Here is a 17,186-nt window from a genome sequence, read left to right as displayed (position 1 = left end):
TCAATTTAGGACTTCCTGGATGACATTAAATGCATTTTAATCTTTCTTAAGACCTTGTTTCCCTCTTAGTTTAGCTGCATTTCTCAGCAAGTCTTGATACCAGCCACTATGGCGTCCTTCTGAGTTGCCTCTCTCGAATAAGGCATCGAAACACTGTTTTACAGTGACATCCTCCCTTCTGTATAATGCCTGTGGGGTCTCCCAGGGTTCAATTCTGTCCTGCCTCTTTGAACTCTGCCTTTCTCCTTAAAAAGGAAACAAGGCATCTTACATCATTAAATGACAGGATTTAAAGCTAACAGTAGTACGTATACAAATACAAAAAGGATCAAACAAATAACATATTAAAAAACATAAGCAACATCAAAAGGTATTCAAGGTAGTAAGGTACAACAATCCATTTAAAACCCTGCTCAGGCAGCCAGTCACTCAGGGAAAGCTTGCCTGAACAGAAAGGCCTTTGCCTGCTTGCGGAAGGACAGTAAAGATGGGGCCAGCCTAGTTTCCTGTGGGAGGAGTCCAAAAAGTCTGGAAGCAGCAACAAAGCAAACTCTCTATGGTGTACTCACCAAGTGCACCTGTGAAAGTGGTCGGACCAAGAGAAAAACCGCTCCTAATTATCTTAATACTCAAACAGGCTTATAAAGGGGAGATGCGGTCCTTGAGATAGGTTGGGTGCAAGTCGTTTAGGGCTTTATAAGTTAAAAACGGCACTTTGAATTGTGCCCAGAAACAGATCAGCAGCCAGTGGAGCTGCTATAACAGGGGCGTTATATGATCCCTACGTCCAGCTCCCGTCAGTAATCTGCTGCTGCATTTTGAATCCACTGGAGTTTCCCGATACGTTCCAAAGTCAGCCCCGCATAGAATGCACTACAGTAATTCATCTGGGATGTAATTAATGCACGAGTCACCTTGGCCAGATCAGACCTCCACGGAAATGGACACAGCTGGCACACTAGTTTTCACTGTGCACTCCTGGCACTCCATCTAGTACAGGCTGTATCCCTGTTCCTTGATCTGCTTTTCGACTGACCAGGAGTACCCCTGTCTTATCTGGATTAAGTCTCATTTTATTCACTCTCATCCAATCCATCACTGACATTAGACACTGATCTAGAACCAAAATAGCTTCCTTGGATTTAAATAGTAAGGAGAGATAGAGTTGGGTGGCATCTGCATATTGGTGACACGGAATGCCAACATTCCACGCAACCTCTCCCAACAGTTTCATGTACAGCAGAGGTCGTCGACCCCCAGTCTGCGGCCCAGTGCCAGTCCATGGCCTGAGCCAGCCTGGGCCGTGAAAACAGATCTCTTACCTCCACCTCGCACACACTCCCCTCCCCCCACCTGCTTTGCGCATGTGTGTGCGTGCCAGGACCAGCATGAGCGCTCCCCCATCCCTTCGAGCATGTGCCCGAGTGCCCACATGCCCACGTGAAGGGGTGCGCGGGTGGGTATGCAGGCGCCCTGCCTATGCGCAAAGGGGTGGGGCGGCACTGGTGGATCGGCGCTCCCCCCACCACTTCGCGCAAATGCCCAAGAGCGTGCGCGCACTCACACGCACCTGCAGGACACCCCCCCCGCCTTTCTCAGAGGCTCAGCCGGTCTGCGGTCCCAAAGCAGTTGGGGACCGCTGATGTACAGTATATGTCAAATAGCATAGGGAACAAAAGAGAATCCTGAGGGACACCACAGGCCAATGACCAGGGTGTCAAAGAGGAGTGCCCTAGCACTACCCTCTGGATCCCCCCCTCCAGAAAGGATTGGAGCCACTATAAAAGAGTGCCTCTGAGACCCATCCGAGAGAGATGACCCAGAAGAATACCATGGTCAATGGTATCAAAAGATGCTGAGAGGTTCAGCAGAACCAACAGAGATGTACTCCCCTTGTCCAGTTCATGGCATAGGTCATCCACCAAGGCAACTAGAGCAGTTTCTGTTCCATAACCAGGCCTGAATCCAGACTGAAACAGGTCTAGATAATGTGTCTCTTCCAGGAACCTCTGACGCTGAGAAGCCACAACCCGCTCCAGCACCTTGCCCAAGAATGGGATATTAGAGGCAAGTTGGTAATTATTCAATATTGTGGGATCTAAGGAGGGCTTTTTCAACAATGGTCTTACTATTGCATAATATCACTATGAGAGGTTGCCCAGAGTTTGCAGTTCGGTGTCACAAGTATGACACCAAAGTATTTCATTTTCCTTTCCATCTAACTCCCTGGAAGCTATTTCAATTCCAAACAAGTGTCTAATGTCAATAATAGACCAAATGCTGGTCCGTGGGCTTTGCAGGTCCAGGCCGCAGAGACAGATCTCCCCCCCCCGCATGGTGAGCGTGGCACGCTTGCACATGTGTTTGTGGATGGGCATGGTGTGCTCTCAGGTGGGCACAATGCACCCATCTGCGCATGCCCATGAGCGCACCACACCCATCCACGAGTGTGCCATGCCCATCTGCAAATGTGTCACGTCCCTCGCAAATGTGCCGCGCCCACCCATGAGCATTGGGGTGCCCCACCCCCCTATGCATGGACCCTTCTCCCCCAACTGGTCTGTGGTTCCAAAAAGGTTGGGGACCACTGCTCTAGAGGTTGTTAAGCTCTCTGCAGTGGTGACGCCAGGTCTTTAGGCCCTCCATGTGTCGACTGGGGCCAGGGATGGTACTGGGATCTTGCTGGGTTACCACACTTGCCGTGACCCAGCCATTTCCTTACCAGAGCTGGCAGACCTAGTTTCTGTGGCACTGTTGGAATCCCCAAGGCTTCTGGTTTTGGGTGATTTCAACATCCATGTGGAGGTGGAGGTTTCTAGTCCGACTCTTGAGTTCTTAGAAACCATGGCTTCCTTGGACATGTCCCAACATGTTAACGGCCCCACCCATGTGGGTGGTCATATGCTAGACCTGGTGTTCCCCACCGAGCTAAGTGAGTGTGGTCTGATGGTGAATGACCTTGTGTCAGTCCCCTTGTCATGGTCGGATCACCACCCAATAAAATGTAACCTCTCGGTGGCTCTCCCTTCCCGCAGGGAGCAAAGATCTATTTTAATGGTCCACCCTCAAAGGTTACTGGATCCCGTAGGATTCCAGGACTCTATGAGAGGGATTCTGGCTGATCTGACTGGCACTCCTGTCGAGGCTCCGGTTGATGGCTGCCTTGCCACCATCACCAGGGCTGTTGACACGATTGCTCCTAAACGCCCTCTCCGTTGCAGAGCTCGTCCAGTGCCCTGGTTTAACCAGAAGCTGCAAGCGATGCAGAATAGGAAAAGGCTCAAGTGTAACTGGAGACTGAACCTGACAGAATATAAGCTGTCAGGATCGCAACTAACCATTACCTTACTAAGGTGAGGGCTGCCAGTCAAGCTCACTTCGCTGTCCAGATAAGTGAAGCTTCTAATCAATAGGCGGAACGTTTCTGTATAGTCTATCTATCCAGAATTGGTCACAGTGATTGGCCTCCCATTAGCATCTCACTTGACCAAATTGCAGCATTTTTAAAACCTAAAGTGGAGACCATCTGCTGGATCTTGTCCCCTATTTGAAAACAGTAGATCAAGCAGAGACGTCCAACACTCCACCTTGCCTGATAAGATGTAATCACTTTCCACCTGTGAGATCAGATCTGGTGGACAAAGTGCTTGATCGCTGTCATGTCACTACCACCTCCCTTGACCCTTTTCTGGCCTGGCTAATCAAAGCAGCCAGGCTTGTAACAACTGAATGGGTCACTGCAATAATTAATGGGTCCCTCCATTAATTAGACACTCATTAGGCCCATCAGGAAGAAATCAAGTCTGGCAGTGGACGACATTGGCAACTATAGGCCCGTCGCTAATGTTTCCTTCCTGAGCAAAGTGGTAGAGAGGGTGGTGGCCAACCAGCTCCAGGTCCTTTTGGATGAAACCAATGCCCTGGATCTGTTCCAGTCGGGCTTCAGGCAGCAAAACAGCATTGGTCGCCCTGTTTGATGACATGCTGAGGGAGGCCGAAAGAGGCAAAACGTCTCTGTTGGTCCTCCTCGATATCTCAGCTGCCTTCAATACTGTTGACCACAGTATCCTCCTGGGGAGGCTCTCCGAGTTGGGAATCGATGGTCTGGCATTTGCCTGGCTCTGATCCTTCTTGTAGGACTGTCCTCAGAGAGTACAGCTTGGGGAAAGTGTATCGGCCCCGTGGAGTCTCAACTGTGGGGTTCTGCAGGGCTCGATTATCTCCCCAATGCTGTTTAATATCTATGATGCTGCTAGGTGGGGTCATCAGGAGGTGCGGGGCTTCGTGGCATCAGTACACTGATGACACCCAGCTCTACATCTCTTTTTTTCCAACAGCAGTGGATGCCGTTCTGTCCCTTCAGCACTGTCTGGAGGCTGAACTGCAATGGATGCAGGAGAAGGACTGAGGCTGAATCCAGACAAGATGGAGGTCCTGACGGTGGGTGGCACTACCATCAGTGGTTTGGGAAACTCCCTTTTCGGAGAGAGACATAGTGAAAAGTGAAGTTCGCAGCTGGGAAATCCATCTGGATCCGGCACTCACCATGGAGACCCAGGTGGCGTCAATGGTCCACTCTGCCTATTTCCATCTCTAGCTGATTGCCCAGCTGTGTCCCTATCTTGATGTTGGGGTGCTCACCACTCTGGTCCATGCGCTTGTAATGTCGAGATTAGACTACTGTAATGTACTCTACGTGGGGCTACCTTTGAGACTGATGCGGAAGTTTCAAATGGTGCAGAATGCGGCGGCCAGCCTTCTCACTGGGGTGAGAAAATATCAGCATATTTCCGGCTGCTTTGCACTGGCTGCCGATTTGTTTCCGCATTGATTTCAAGGTGTTAATGAGGACATATAAAGCCCTAAACAGTTTAGGACCCTGACACCTATCTGGGTGTTTTTAAGAGCGAACTTAAAACCTGGCTCTTTAGGCAGGCTTTTCCTCCTGTCATCACCTGATTACTTTTGCCATCTTGAATTTATATTATTACTGTTGTCTTTATTTTATTATATTGTTTTTACTTTTATCTATTATTGTTAGCCACCCCGAGTAGACTTTGGTCTAGATGGGCGGGATATAAATTGAATGAATAAATGAATAAACAAACAAACAAACAAAAGCAATAGAACAGGTTGCTACCTTGTAATTCCCACACCTTCAAAGGCTCAGTATCATCAGCACTTTCAATTAGGTATTTCTTCAGCTCTTTTAGATTGTCTTTGAGGTCAGGATAGTTCTGCCTGGATCAAAAGAAACAAACAAACCAGAAACTGAATCATATAACTTGTAGGAATTTACCATTCAACAAATGTTCAGATATTGGTTTGAAATGGTAATCTTAATGTTTTTGCCTTAGCCACTAGCAAGCAGTCCTGAGATACCCTTACTGTCCTTCATTAAGGATTCAATGAAGGAGAGCAAATCAAATCAGCATTTGAAGCAAGTTCCAAATGCTGGCCACCTTTAACCATGGTTAGTACCAATATACTGTAGGGTTTTCAATCATCTAAAGCAAAGTATAAAATATAAGATTCATTACGTTTAAGGGAGGGAGGGAAGAGCACCTGTAGGAAGGACTCCTAAATGACCACAGGGGATCATGAATATTAAACCTGTACCATGCCTCTAAGATTCCACAGAACTCCTTCACTGTTGGTTGAACACTAAACAGTTCTAAGTACGATGAGGTGATTGGAGAGACTGACAATCCATTACCTACATAGGCTTGCTGACATAAACTAATCAGGGAAAAAGGCATAAAGCCTGCCTTTCCAGCATCTTACTTTCTTGGGTATTTTTTTGTTGTTGTTTTCTCCCAGGTGAGAGAATGCCCACATCAGCTCCAACCTGCTAGAAGTACTCTACCTAATTCAGGGCCAGGCTGGGGGAAAGAGGAGTGTGTGGATCCACTGAATCCAGGGCTGTAGCTGAGTCATCGCCTGGAAGCACTTAATTCAGCTCCTACTAGGGCAATAAAGACCACTCTGACATGAGGAGCCTGGGTAAAGTAGAACTCCTCTGTTATGGGAGGTCAGCTGAACATCATTACAGGCTTTTTTGCAGACCTTTGTGTCAGACCGTATTGACTTCTAAATGGGATGGGACATAAAAGGCAATGCTCATGTGCATCCCCATCATGTATTTGGGCCACATGCATTCAGGCACAATGCCTTAAGAGGTTTCAAATTTCACCCATAGTTGAATATTGCTTTATCTCCATTCCATCCACTCAGAATCTATTCCATTGTTTAGCTTCCTCCCCCTTGGGAATGTTAAACTTTCTGGATTCATTCTGGAATTAATCTTACTATTAATCTTAATATTTTTATTAATTAATTCCTTTCATCCTCTGGTTTTAAATTATCATCTTCACCATCTATTTCTACTCTGGACCTCCTTTCACAAGTAAATTCAAGGTGGCTAACACAACAGCTACACTCATATCAAATCTATCTCAAAATACAACTTTATGAAAAAAAAACCGGACAATACTGTACCACTGAGTGGAAAATACCACCAGCACAGTCAATGTGAGATCACACTCTGCTTGCACATGTGTTGCCACTGAACAAGCAGATGGAAGATTTTTTTTCAGAGATCTGTGGTTGTGCAAGTGGCAAAACCTCACACTAAAACACTGGTAGAACCTTCCTCTCAGTGGAAACGGAACAGGATACGGGCCCTCACATTTAGGAGCACATACATCTGGTGCCACATGGAGAAAAAAGGGGTATGAAGAAACACATTTTCTGAAGAAACCCTGAAGATGCAGACTGATAACAATGTCAAGGAACATTAAATAAACTTTATGTGAAATGGATAAGCCAAAGTTCTTTTACCACACTAAAAGAGCTACTCAGGGCCAGATAAAGGTGTTAGTTCTTACCAAATGCTTATCTGACTGGATCTAGATTTATATAATTTGATTTTAACAATAAGTTTCATGATTCCCAAGAAAATGAGAGGTAGGAGAAATTCAACATGCCACTACAATATGTGTTCAAGGTTTCCTTTTGTAACAAAAAAGAGAGAGATAAATTTAGGATTGTATCCTCACTGTGTTATTGGACATTGTGAAATGTGATGCTTTTAAAAACCATTCCAAGTGCTTTCAAAATGTATGCATCAGAAAATGCCTGTTCACAACCATTCTCAAATAGATGCCTAATCTTGAAACAATTATAAACCTGTCAAAAGAAACATTCCAATGTAATTTTTATACCTCAAGGCATTTGTAACTACTAATTCAACATCATTTCAGAAAACAGGTACAACTTCATAAGCTGAAGGCATTAAACAGCACATTTATGAAAACTTTAATGTAAGCATGAAATTAAAATTAAGATCAACTTACCTTAGAGTGTCAAAAAGAAATCCCTGGACTTCATTTTCTCCATTGCTTTCTTCCTCTGTTACATTCACTGCACCTAAACATAGCACACGGACAGAATACGACAATGTTTATTTTGCAGAAGTTATTACAATTGCATTTTTTCTGCAAAGATCCTATCTTATATTTTTGAAAATGAGAAAAAAGAAATTACACTAGCCCTCAAAAATATGACAAAGTGGGAAGATCATGTTTGATGTACAGTTAGAAAATAGGTATTTTCCAGTAAAGGCTCCATCTACAAAAAAGAAATTACAAATGTACATTTCTGTATTGATTCTCAATGCCCGTGGCTACTTTCACCATATCCCAAAAATGCAATCACAACCAACTGTGTGTGTCAAGAAAACAAATAGTGAATGGATTACTAACCCAGTACAATATTTTCCATTAAGTTCAATGGGGCCATTACTGCCTTCAAAATTCTAGACACTGGAAAACATTTTGTGATAATAATATCTCTGGTAACACCACACCAAGGAGAAAAATGTACCTTCAGACCAAGTGTCATCCACCGCTTTGTACTCAGTACTCTTTATTGCAAGTTCCACACCATATCCTGATAGATACATCTTCTCAGGGCTAGGTTTCTAGGTGAACACATCATTTTGAAAAAGATAGTATACGAGGAGTGAGTGATAAGACATACCCATTTCCAAATAACCTCAAAGTTAATTTTATTTTTGGGGTAGAGTTTGGAGAAGTCACTTTTCGAATGATAAATCCCAGAATCTCCCAGCCAGAAGAGCCAATTGTTTTAAAAGGTAACTTTTCCAGCTCTACTTCAAAGAGTTTCACTAAAATCTGCCAGACTCCTGAATAAACATGCGCAAAGACCTGGATTCTATTTTACTATGGAACCATTATCCTTTCCGTTACACAGTATATTAGATTAAATTAGAACTGTAACAACTCAGTTTCTAAGATTAGAAGGCTCACTAACTAATGCATCAATTCTTCTTATAATTTTTTTTGGTAAAATCTGAATCTCAGTTTTTTTCTAAAGTTTGGACATTATTGGTATCTCATCATTTTAGCAACCGACATTTTATTTTAGAGCTGTACCACAGTTGGTTTTTTTAATACCCAGCCTATAAAACTTACAAAAAGTCAGCACTGTCACACATCACAGCTAAGTCACCTTGCATACAGTTAATTTAATATTGAATCTGGGTCCAATTAATTCAGTATTCACTGGGAGCATAATTTGCTTTCCTAACCATGTCAAGTGAAACCTATATTTATACAGTAAAAGGATTCTGGTGGAAAGAAAGGTTCACTACTGATGGTAAGAGAGGCAGAGGTGAGGGAGAAAAACAAAAGCAGGAAATGGTGGGAAAACAAGACAGCTAACAAATGGAAGAATGAAATGCCAGTTATTTCTACACTGAAGAGGCAAACTGTTTTTGTGTATTTTTTAACATTGTCATTAAAGTGCAAGACTTCCAAATAACTACTGTTGTCAGATACAACAGCAGCAGCAGCAACTGCTGCTACTACTACTACTATTAAAATACCAGGCAGTCAATCAAAATTATAAATGCACTGACGAGTACCAGTTAGAGTACCAGTTAAGTAATGGCGCAGTATGTATGCTGTTCCTAACATTGTTGTGGTTTTTTCCCCACGTGTAGCTATGATGGTGTTATTTCTGAAACCTGCAACTGCTTTTAAAATACTGTGTGAAATTTCTTGATTTTGTTCCCAAAGCCCCAATGACTACAAGGACCACTGAAGTGTGTTTTATCCACAAGCAAGATGTTTCCATTGCCAGGTCTCTGTATTTTGTTAGTTTTCCCAATTCTTTATTTTCTACTCTGGCATCCCCTGGAATTGTAATGTCAAAGATCAGGACATTTGTTCATTCTATTAATACTATGACTGGTGTGTTATTTTCAAGGTGTCTATCAGTTTGGATCTGGAAATCCCACAAGCTCTTGACTTCATCATTTTGTGACATCTTCTCTACCTGATGTTTCCATGGGTTTTTTTAAAGAGGCTGTCAAGTTATATTTTACCATGGCCTCCATGGACACAGGCTTACTCTTGAGGCGGAGGGGCTTGTGTGCTTCAGTGAAATTGAGAGCTATTCTGGCAGTAGTATTTCTATCTGAAGGTCTCCCGAGTCAGACAGGTCTCAGCTTAGAAGCCAGGCTGTATCCATCAACCATCAATTATGATGAGAGGAAATAAAGAGAAATCCATACCAGATTGATTATCGCCCAGGTCAACAAGGACCGTGTGAGATGCTATAGCCCCAGGGCATCTGGTGACAAATGGGCTACAGGGCTTAGCAGACCCTGTTGAGGAACCAGGGTAGGCTGCTGCAAAGCTACCGGAACAAGTTAAACACAAAACTTGGACTCCCACCGAAAATCAAGAAATTATGTAATGTTATTACGAGGCAAATCCAACAGCCCATGGTTTTCAAAAAATAATGATGAAAATTTGGAAAAGGAAACACATGAATAGTGACATAACTGAACAATAATTAATGTACCAGAGAAAATTTATCATCCATATTAAAGTATTTTCGGAACTGGAATGGCAAGAACTTGAAAAGATTGGGGGGGGGGGGGATCAACCCAGGACAATGACTATAGTACGGGTGGGGGGGGATGGAGAGTAGAGGTAAAAGTGGAAGAAAACGTATCAATAGAGGAACAGCTTATGGAACAACCCAGAAATTATGAGTTGGCAGAATGGCAGACATCACTGAGGGAAAAAACAGTAACCCATATTAGTTAGAATACAGAAAGACAAAGGCTCTCCATTTTGCACCAATTACAAAGTAAACCAGCAAAAGTTCTACTGAATGGTAGCTGTGCTATACATGAACTGGTTTGTTTCCTTTAGAGTGTTGGTCAGGATTGTTCTGATAACAACATTTGCATCATTCAGTAGAACTTTTGCTGGTACAGCAATGCAATTTAATTGCTTACTTCAAAATTCTACAACTGAAGATTGGATGACAACATGCCTCTTGACTTTTTAAAGTTCCCTTTCTGTTCATTTGGGTATAAAGAGTTTTCAGTTAAATAATTATATATTGATTTTGCAGGTACTCCTGTGAGGAACTTGAACATTGTTGGAAAGCATGAAATTGGTTGATAATTACTGGGTTTATTACCCTTTTGTTTATCCTCTATCACAGAAGCAATAAGAATATGGAGAATATGAACATTTTTGCCCCTCCAATTATCCTTATGCCCTTGTTTAGAACACCTACATTTCAAATCTAAGAATAAAAACCTTCAGTTTAAACTTTGGGAGAAAATAGGAATTTATAGAATAAAATATCTGTTTGTACAAGGAAAACCAATTATAATTAGCCAGACACAAGAAAAAACTACAGAAATAGCAACTAATTGATTTCAATTAGTTCAGATAAGCAATGTCTCAGTTCAATTCTATAAGACATCAGGACCTAACAGACCATTAACAGAGCTTGAAAATTACTATATAGATTAGAATAATAAAAGGACTAATTTCATTAATTTATAAAAGCATGCTGGACAAAGAATATGGTAGCAGCATACAACCAAAGTTAGTTTGTGAAACAAATATAAACATCAACATACCAGAAAATATGTGGGGAAAAATATGGAATTAAATCGGTATCAGCAAAATCTATTGATTGATTGATTGATTGATTGATTGATTGATTGATTGATTGATTGATTTGATTGATTGATTTGATTTGATTTGATTTGTGGGCTAACACCACCACCTTGAATCTGGCATGGAAGCAAATAGGTAGCCCGTGCAAGGTGGCCGGAGTAGGGGAAACATGTTGGTGTCTTCTAACTCTATTCAACCATCTGGGTACCAAGTTCTGGACCCGTGGAGTCTCCATAACAGCCCCAAGGGTAGTCCCACGTAAAGAGCATTGCAGTAGTCTAATCTCAAGAATACCAGTGCATGAACCAGCATAATGAGGGGCCCGGTATCAAGGTAGGGACACAACTGGGCAATCCGCCTTAGATGGAAATAGGTGGAACAGATGACAGACTCTATCAAAGGTTCCATCGAGAGCACCAGATTAAATAGCCTGCGGGGGTGGACCATCTTAATAGGTCCTTGCTCCCCACGAAGGGGGAGGTTGCATTTTATCTGGTCTTGGACCAACCATGACAAGGGGACCAATACCAAGTCGGTCACCTTCGGATCACTTTCTCCCTGAACAGTTGAACACACTATGTCTAATGTGTGACCCGCCACATGGGAGAGGCCATTAACAAACTGGGACATTTCCAAGGAAGCCATGGTTTCCAAGAACTCAAGAGCTGGACCTGTGGGCACAAGCTTGGCATGGACACTGAAGTCACCCAGGACAATAAGTCTGTGGGACTTCAAGGCTGCCACAAATATAAAGTGTGTCATCTCTGGAAAGGAGAGTGCTGGATTCGTGGGGAGCACCGTAAATCAGCACCATGCCAAATCTATCCCTTGTCCCCACCAACACGTGGAGGGCCTCAAGGCCCGGAAGAGTCAAGGTAGAGAGCCTGACAACCTCTAAGGTGTTTTTATTAATAATGACAACTCCCCCTCCCCAACTCTCCAGTCTGCCTTGATGTTGGATGGAATATCCAGGTGGGCAAATTAGTGAGAGGGCTATGCCACCCTCTGTGCCCACCCAGGTCTCTGTAATACAAGCCAGATCTGCTGTTTCATCCAAGATCAAGTCTTGGATTAGTTGGGCTTTATTTAAGGCAGATCTAGCATTTAACAACATCAAGAATAGAGTGGATGGTTGGCTGAGCAAGTTACCTCGATTCTGGCCACTGGCAGGAGGGCTAGAACAAGGGACAGTCTTCACACATCTGACCCCTGTTCATTCCAGTTGTTCGTTGCATTGCCAGCATCTGACTCGCTTTGATCCCCATTAGCAATGGCAGGGCTCGGGCTGATTAAAGAAGCTTTTCTGCTAATAGTGATTCCATCAGGAGGACGGGAACAAAGCCTCTGAATTACATGAAGCCACTCAAAAATCAGGAACCAAATAGAACCAAATAAACAAAGCATGTAAAAGAAATAACAAAAAACACAAGGAGGTTGCGCTGATACATCGTGTCAACTATCCGCCACGTTGAAAAAAAAAGAAAAAAGAAATCTAAAGAAATTATGTTAAAAGTAGTTCATCGGTGGCACTTATGTCCTAAGGAACTACATAAAATGAACAGAGAGATGCCAGAATTGTGCAGCCATAAAGGAACATTAGAACATATGTGGTTAGTTTGCTTGAAAGTATTCTAGTACAAGGTAACTGGCTATAAGAAATAACAAATCAAAAAATAGTTCCAAATGAAAAATTATTATTCTATTTATTTACCGGCAGAAATGAAAATGTATCAAATAACGAACTGGTGACAATTCTTATAGGGGCAGTCTGTAACTTACGGTAATTGCCTGATGCTGGAAAGATGCTCAGGATCTCACCTTCCAAAGATATATAAATACAACATGGGCAGTGGTGCTGATGGAGAAACTGACTAATCAGATCAGATTATACAGAAGGGAGATTTAAAAAAGATATCTTCGTAGCATTGAAATCTGATTTTGGAGTCACAAAATAATGTAAACTAAGTGGATAATGGGCTGGACTGCTGGTTATTCTAAGCGGCATTAGCTAGATACTGTATAAAAATACAATAATAAGCCAAGGAAGAGACTATGTGAAAAGATAAATATTTTTTATATTTATATGAGGATATAAGAGTTTATGTACAAGCAATTTATTATTATTTTAACACAATAGGTATTGTTCTGTCATGCTATTTTGAATGGACTGAAATAAAGACTGAAGAAAAATAAATATATGGGATTCACCCATTCCTACATCTCAGAGTATGTTCCCCTTCCTCTCATTCATGCCATGAACAAGCAAGCACTGATATCATCCTGAAGAAATTGAGATCCACTATACAATGCTTCTGTTGACAGGTCTGGAATTCTGATGCCTGGACATGTCCCTAAGAACCCTACAGAACTTTATAGACCCCTGGGAGGGGGATCAGAAACCTGTGTTCATTCTCATAAAAGAGTTAATGTTGAATGAAGCCAAACAATGATTGAGGATCCTAGCAAAAATTATTTGAGTATCAAGGTGTAAGTCTTTTCACTGTTACAATAATTCCAGGAACTTTATTGTTCAGTGACTTTGCTCGGCTGGAGTTCCAGCTAAATGGAACTTTAGTAAACTATTATTCAAGCCTCAATTTTAAAAGCACTTTCATTTTGAGGTCTATTTTTCTATAGACCCCTTGATTATTTTAACACTCTATACACATAACATTTCAAACCTTGACACTGTGACAAATGTACACTAGAGCAAAGAAGGAACACTGCTAATGCCTAATGAGTACAATGTGATTATGATGAAGGAAATGGGAGGAAGATAATATCAATTGGGCAACTGTAGAAGGCCTGCCTTTTGTTCTTGGAGCACCTTAACAGAGGGGAAGGATCCCTGAGTTTTTACAAAATAATAAAAAACTGATAAAAGGATGCTTCAATAGCACTAAGAATTTAGAAGGATGCAAGCCCAGGAATGTTTTTGCCTTTTTATAAAGCAATTAAATCAATGTTAATATCTTAAACGATGTCAAAAGTATTGGATTATATTTACTTTTCTGAAATCCAAAGTCATTTCCAATTCTGGCTTCAAGTTTTGTTTTCAAGAACAACCCTATTTAATTTTGATCAAAATACAGTGGGGTCTTGACTTAAGAACGGCTCGGGTTAAGAACATTTTGACTTAAGAACCACTCTCATAGGAAAATATTGACTTGACTTACATACTTAGATTTGAGTTACGAACTGAAAAAAAACCACGTGGGAGGCAGGGAAAGTGCAAAATTTGAACTTTCAGTTAACTGTTGGCCAGTGAAAAGGGTGCCTGTCTGCTTCCTCACTCCTCCCAGCGTTTAGAGAGTGGATTGGGAGACAGTCTTCGGACCGCCTGGTACTGGACTGCCTGGACTGTATTTTCCCTGCCTTCCCTGAACCTTTCTTGACCTAAGAAAAAAAGAAAGGAAATATCCCCCTCTAGTGGTCGAAGGTGGAATAGCAGCTTCCCATTAGTTTCTATGGACGGAAAACAGCAGATACGGATCAAATGGTTTTCAATGCATTCCTATGGGAAATGCAGATTTGACCTGAGAACTTTTTGACTTGAGAACCGCCTTCCAATACGGATTAAGTTCTCAAGTCAAGACCCCACTGTAAAGCATGCCATGCTTTATTGTACATGTATCCCTTTGATATGTACCGAATAAAAGCATGGTCTGATAAACTCCTCCATATATTCCTCCAGGGGGTCCCATGTGTGGTAACTGTATCATCTTCACCATTTGTGATAAAGTATCATCAAAAGACTTTTTAAAGATGTAATTATGTAACAAAGCACACTGGGAGTGTGACAACAATTCAAAGCAACTTTATCTTAATGGGAGTTACTTACCTCACTTTCACATGCACACCTACCTGGATGAAATGTCGAAGAAGGTAAACAATTTCCTCCTTTTCTGCTTTTTCAGACAAAACTTTGTGAAATGTTGCAAAGTCTTTTGTACCCATTTCAGCATAAAGGATCACTATCGGGGCAGTGTCATTGAGCGTAGGGAATTTGTGGTCCCCTTTGAACATATATGGCTTGGGCCTTGAATTAAAAACAAATAACTTTTCAGCTGAACAAGAATGAGACTTGTATTAATGTGTTTTATGGAAACATTTGAGAAAACATGGAACAGTAACAATTAGAGACTCTTCCTCCTACCTCCCTGCTGGAGTGGTTGGCTGTCTGGGGAAGTGGGGATGACATGGTAGGGCTCCAGAGTTTTACTGGTGCACTCCTGATGCAGAATGACCCAGGCTGCCTGTGGAACCTGGTACAGTGGACCCTCGACTTACAGACGGCTTCACTTACAGACTTTTCGAGTTACAGACTTCTCTGACCGCCAAATTTATGTTCGATTTGCAGCCGGAGAATCAACCTACAGACCGGGGGGAAAAAACCCCAAATGGTACAAAAACAACTGGTTACGGACTAATCAGTTTTCAATGCATTGTAGGTCAATGGAGCCACAACCTACAGACTTTTCGACCTGCAGCCACCGTTCCAATACGGATTAATTCCGTAAGTCGAGGGTCCACTGTAAGTGGTTGGGGGGATGGGGAGAGGAATTAGGAACACTTGGGCAGTGGTGCACATGAAGCCCCCATCTCTAGTGACAATCTGATAGATATCTGAGAAAAGTGTTACTGAGTTACAGAGAAAACCTACTACTTAATCATTTTTAGATTTGTTTGAATGCCCCCTAGCAACTGAGTTTTGTTTTGATCAGAATTGCTCGAGCAGAATTAGTACAAACACACATTTAGATCATTCTAAAAAGAAATAGCCGTGGTGTGGGCAGAGAAGTTCCATGAGCAAACCTCAGTATTTTTAAGAATAAATTTAAAATATGATCCATCAGAGTAACAGCCCTTCAGCCAAACTGAAAAGAAAAACTGGTAGGAAAGCAGGTTTGTAAACAGCTACTCTTCTAGTCGTGGGTGATGAGTAAGAACTGCCTCCAGCTGAACAAGTACAAATGCTACAAAAAACAGCTGTTTTAATTTTAGGCTGTGAATCACTAAAATAGAACTATGCAGCAAAAGTGTGTACTGTCAGCTTCTTTGAAAGACTGATTGAGGAGTGAGTGACGCTGGAAAAGGGCTGATATCAAAGAAAGATTCCCCATTGACTCCCTGAGAGGGAATAACTGACAAAAGCTCTCTGACAGAACGGTCTTTACTTCAGACAGAGCTGTCTCAACTGCTGAATCTTACAGTATGATTAAAATCTCATGGCATATTTGACTATGTATAATTAGGCTTAATGCCCACGTGTACACAGTAAGAACAAAGATGTGTGCCTTCAACAACAAAGCTTTTGTTCTGAAGGCACCATGCTTCTAAAAATAGATCACTCACAACAGCTCCTTAGACGTACCTCGAAGCAGCCTTCTTCAGAAGCTTCTTAATTTCATTAGTTTTACAGGTGCTCTTCCCATGGATAACTACAAATGCACGGCAACCTTTCGGTGGAGGCTCATCAGCTGCAATCTAATGTTTCAACAATTATACTAAATCCAGTTGGTGTTAACTGCATTTCATCCTAAAAGTAACTTACAATTTTTTGATTAAAACAGCTCATCAGCTGCTTATCACACTGTATGTAAATGCAAATGCGCCAAGGAAGTGATAAGAAAATAAGATCAGAAGTAATTATGTGTCACTTTCTCAAGATTTCGGTCATCACCAGTGATGTGGCTGCTTTGAGATATACCACTCTGGATTTTTCCCCTCGCCAGGAAAAAAACTATGTAAAATTTGTTTCAAGGGCATGTGTGCCTACCTAGAATGTTAGGAATTAATGTTATAAAGGGTCTGGTCAACAATGCCCCTGCAGATGACATTGACCTTAAATTCTTATCAACCCAAGCCAGTACTGCCAATGGGAAGGGATTATGGAAACCACACTCCAAAAACATCAAGAGAACTACTGTTGATATGGCATAACCTTGTGGGACCTGATTTCATAAACTGCTATCAAGCCTCTGAGGTTGGGACATCTATTCACCTAGTAAGAGATATGCCTTCCAAGACCTGTCTTAGCTTGGGTGTCAGTATCAGTATCCTAAAATTTTCTATTTCACATCAGTACAACTTTGCAGCATACGAGAAATTGTATCTCTTACCTTTCTATCAAGCCAGACAGACATGCATCTTGGCTTCTCATTTTAACTAGCA

At 42.0% G+C, this 17,186-nt stretch overlaps 1 protein-coding gene across 1 annotated transcript in view; it reads right to left on the bottom strand.

Moving 5' to 3' along the window:
* UGGT2 (UDP-glucose glycoprotein glucosyltransferase 2) overlaps window positions 1–17,186 on the bottom strand; it is a 112,643-nt gene that overhangs the window by 83,680 nt on the left and 11,777 nt on the right. The window contains exons 4-8 of the mRNA XM_072994694.2: window positions 16,387–16,499; window positions 14,877–15,051; window positions 7,885–7,981; window positions 7,356–7,428; window positions 5,141–5,241 (exon numbers count right to left, since the gene is read on the bottom strand). Coding sequence (XP_072850795.2) covers window positions 5,141–5,241; window positions 7,356–7,428; window positions 7,885–7,981; window positions 14,877–15,051; window positions 16,387–16,499 — 559 coding nt within the window. The remainder of the gene's footprint in view (window positions 1–5,140; window positions 5,242–7,355; window positions 7,429–7,884; window positions 7,982–14,876; window positions 15,052–16,386; window positions 16,500–17,186) is intronic.

Source organism: Pogona vitticeps, chromosome 3 (assembly GCF_051106095.1).
Source record: "Pogona vitticeps strain Pit_001003342236 chromosome 3, PviZW2.1, whole genome shotgun sequence".
Taxonomy (NCBI): domain Eukaryota; kingdom Metazoa; phylum Chordata; class Lepidosauria; order Squamata; family Agamidae; genus Pogona; species Pogona vitticeps.
Note: the sequence above shows the minus strand (reverse complement) of the source record. Positions and strands in the feature narration are given on the sequence as shown.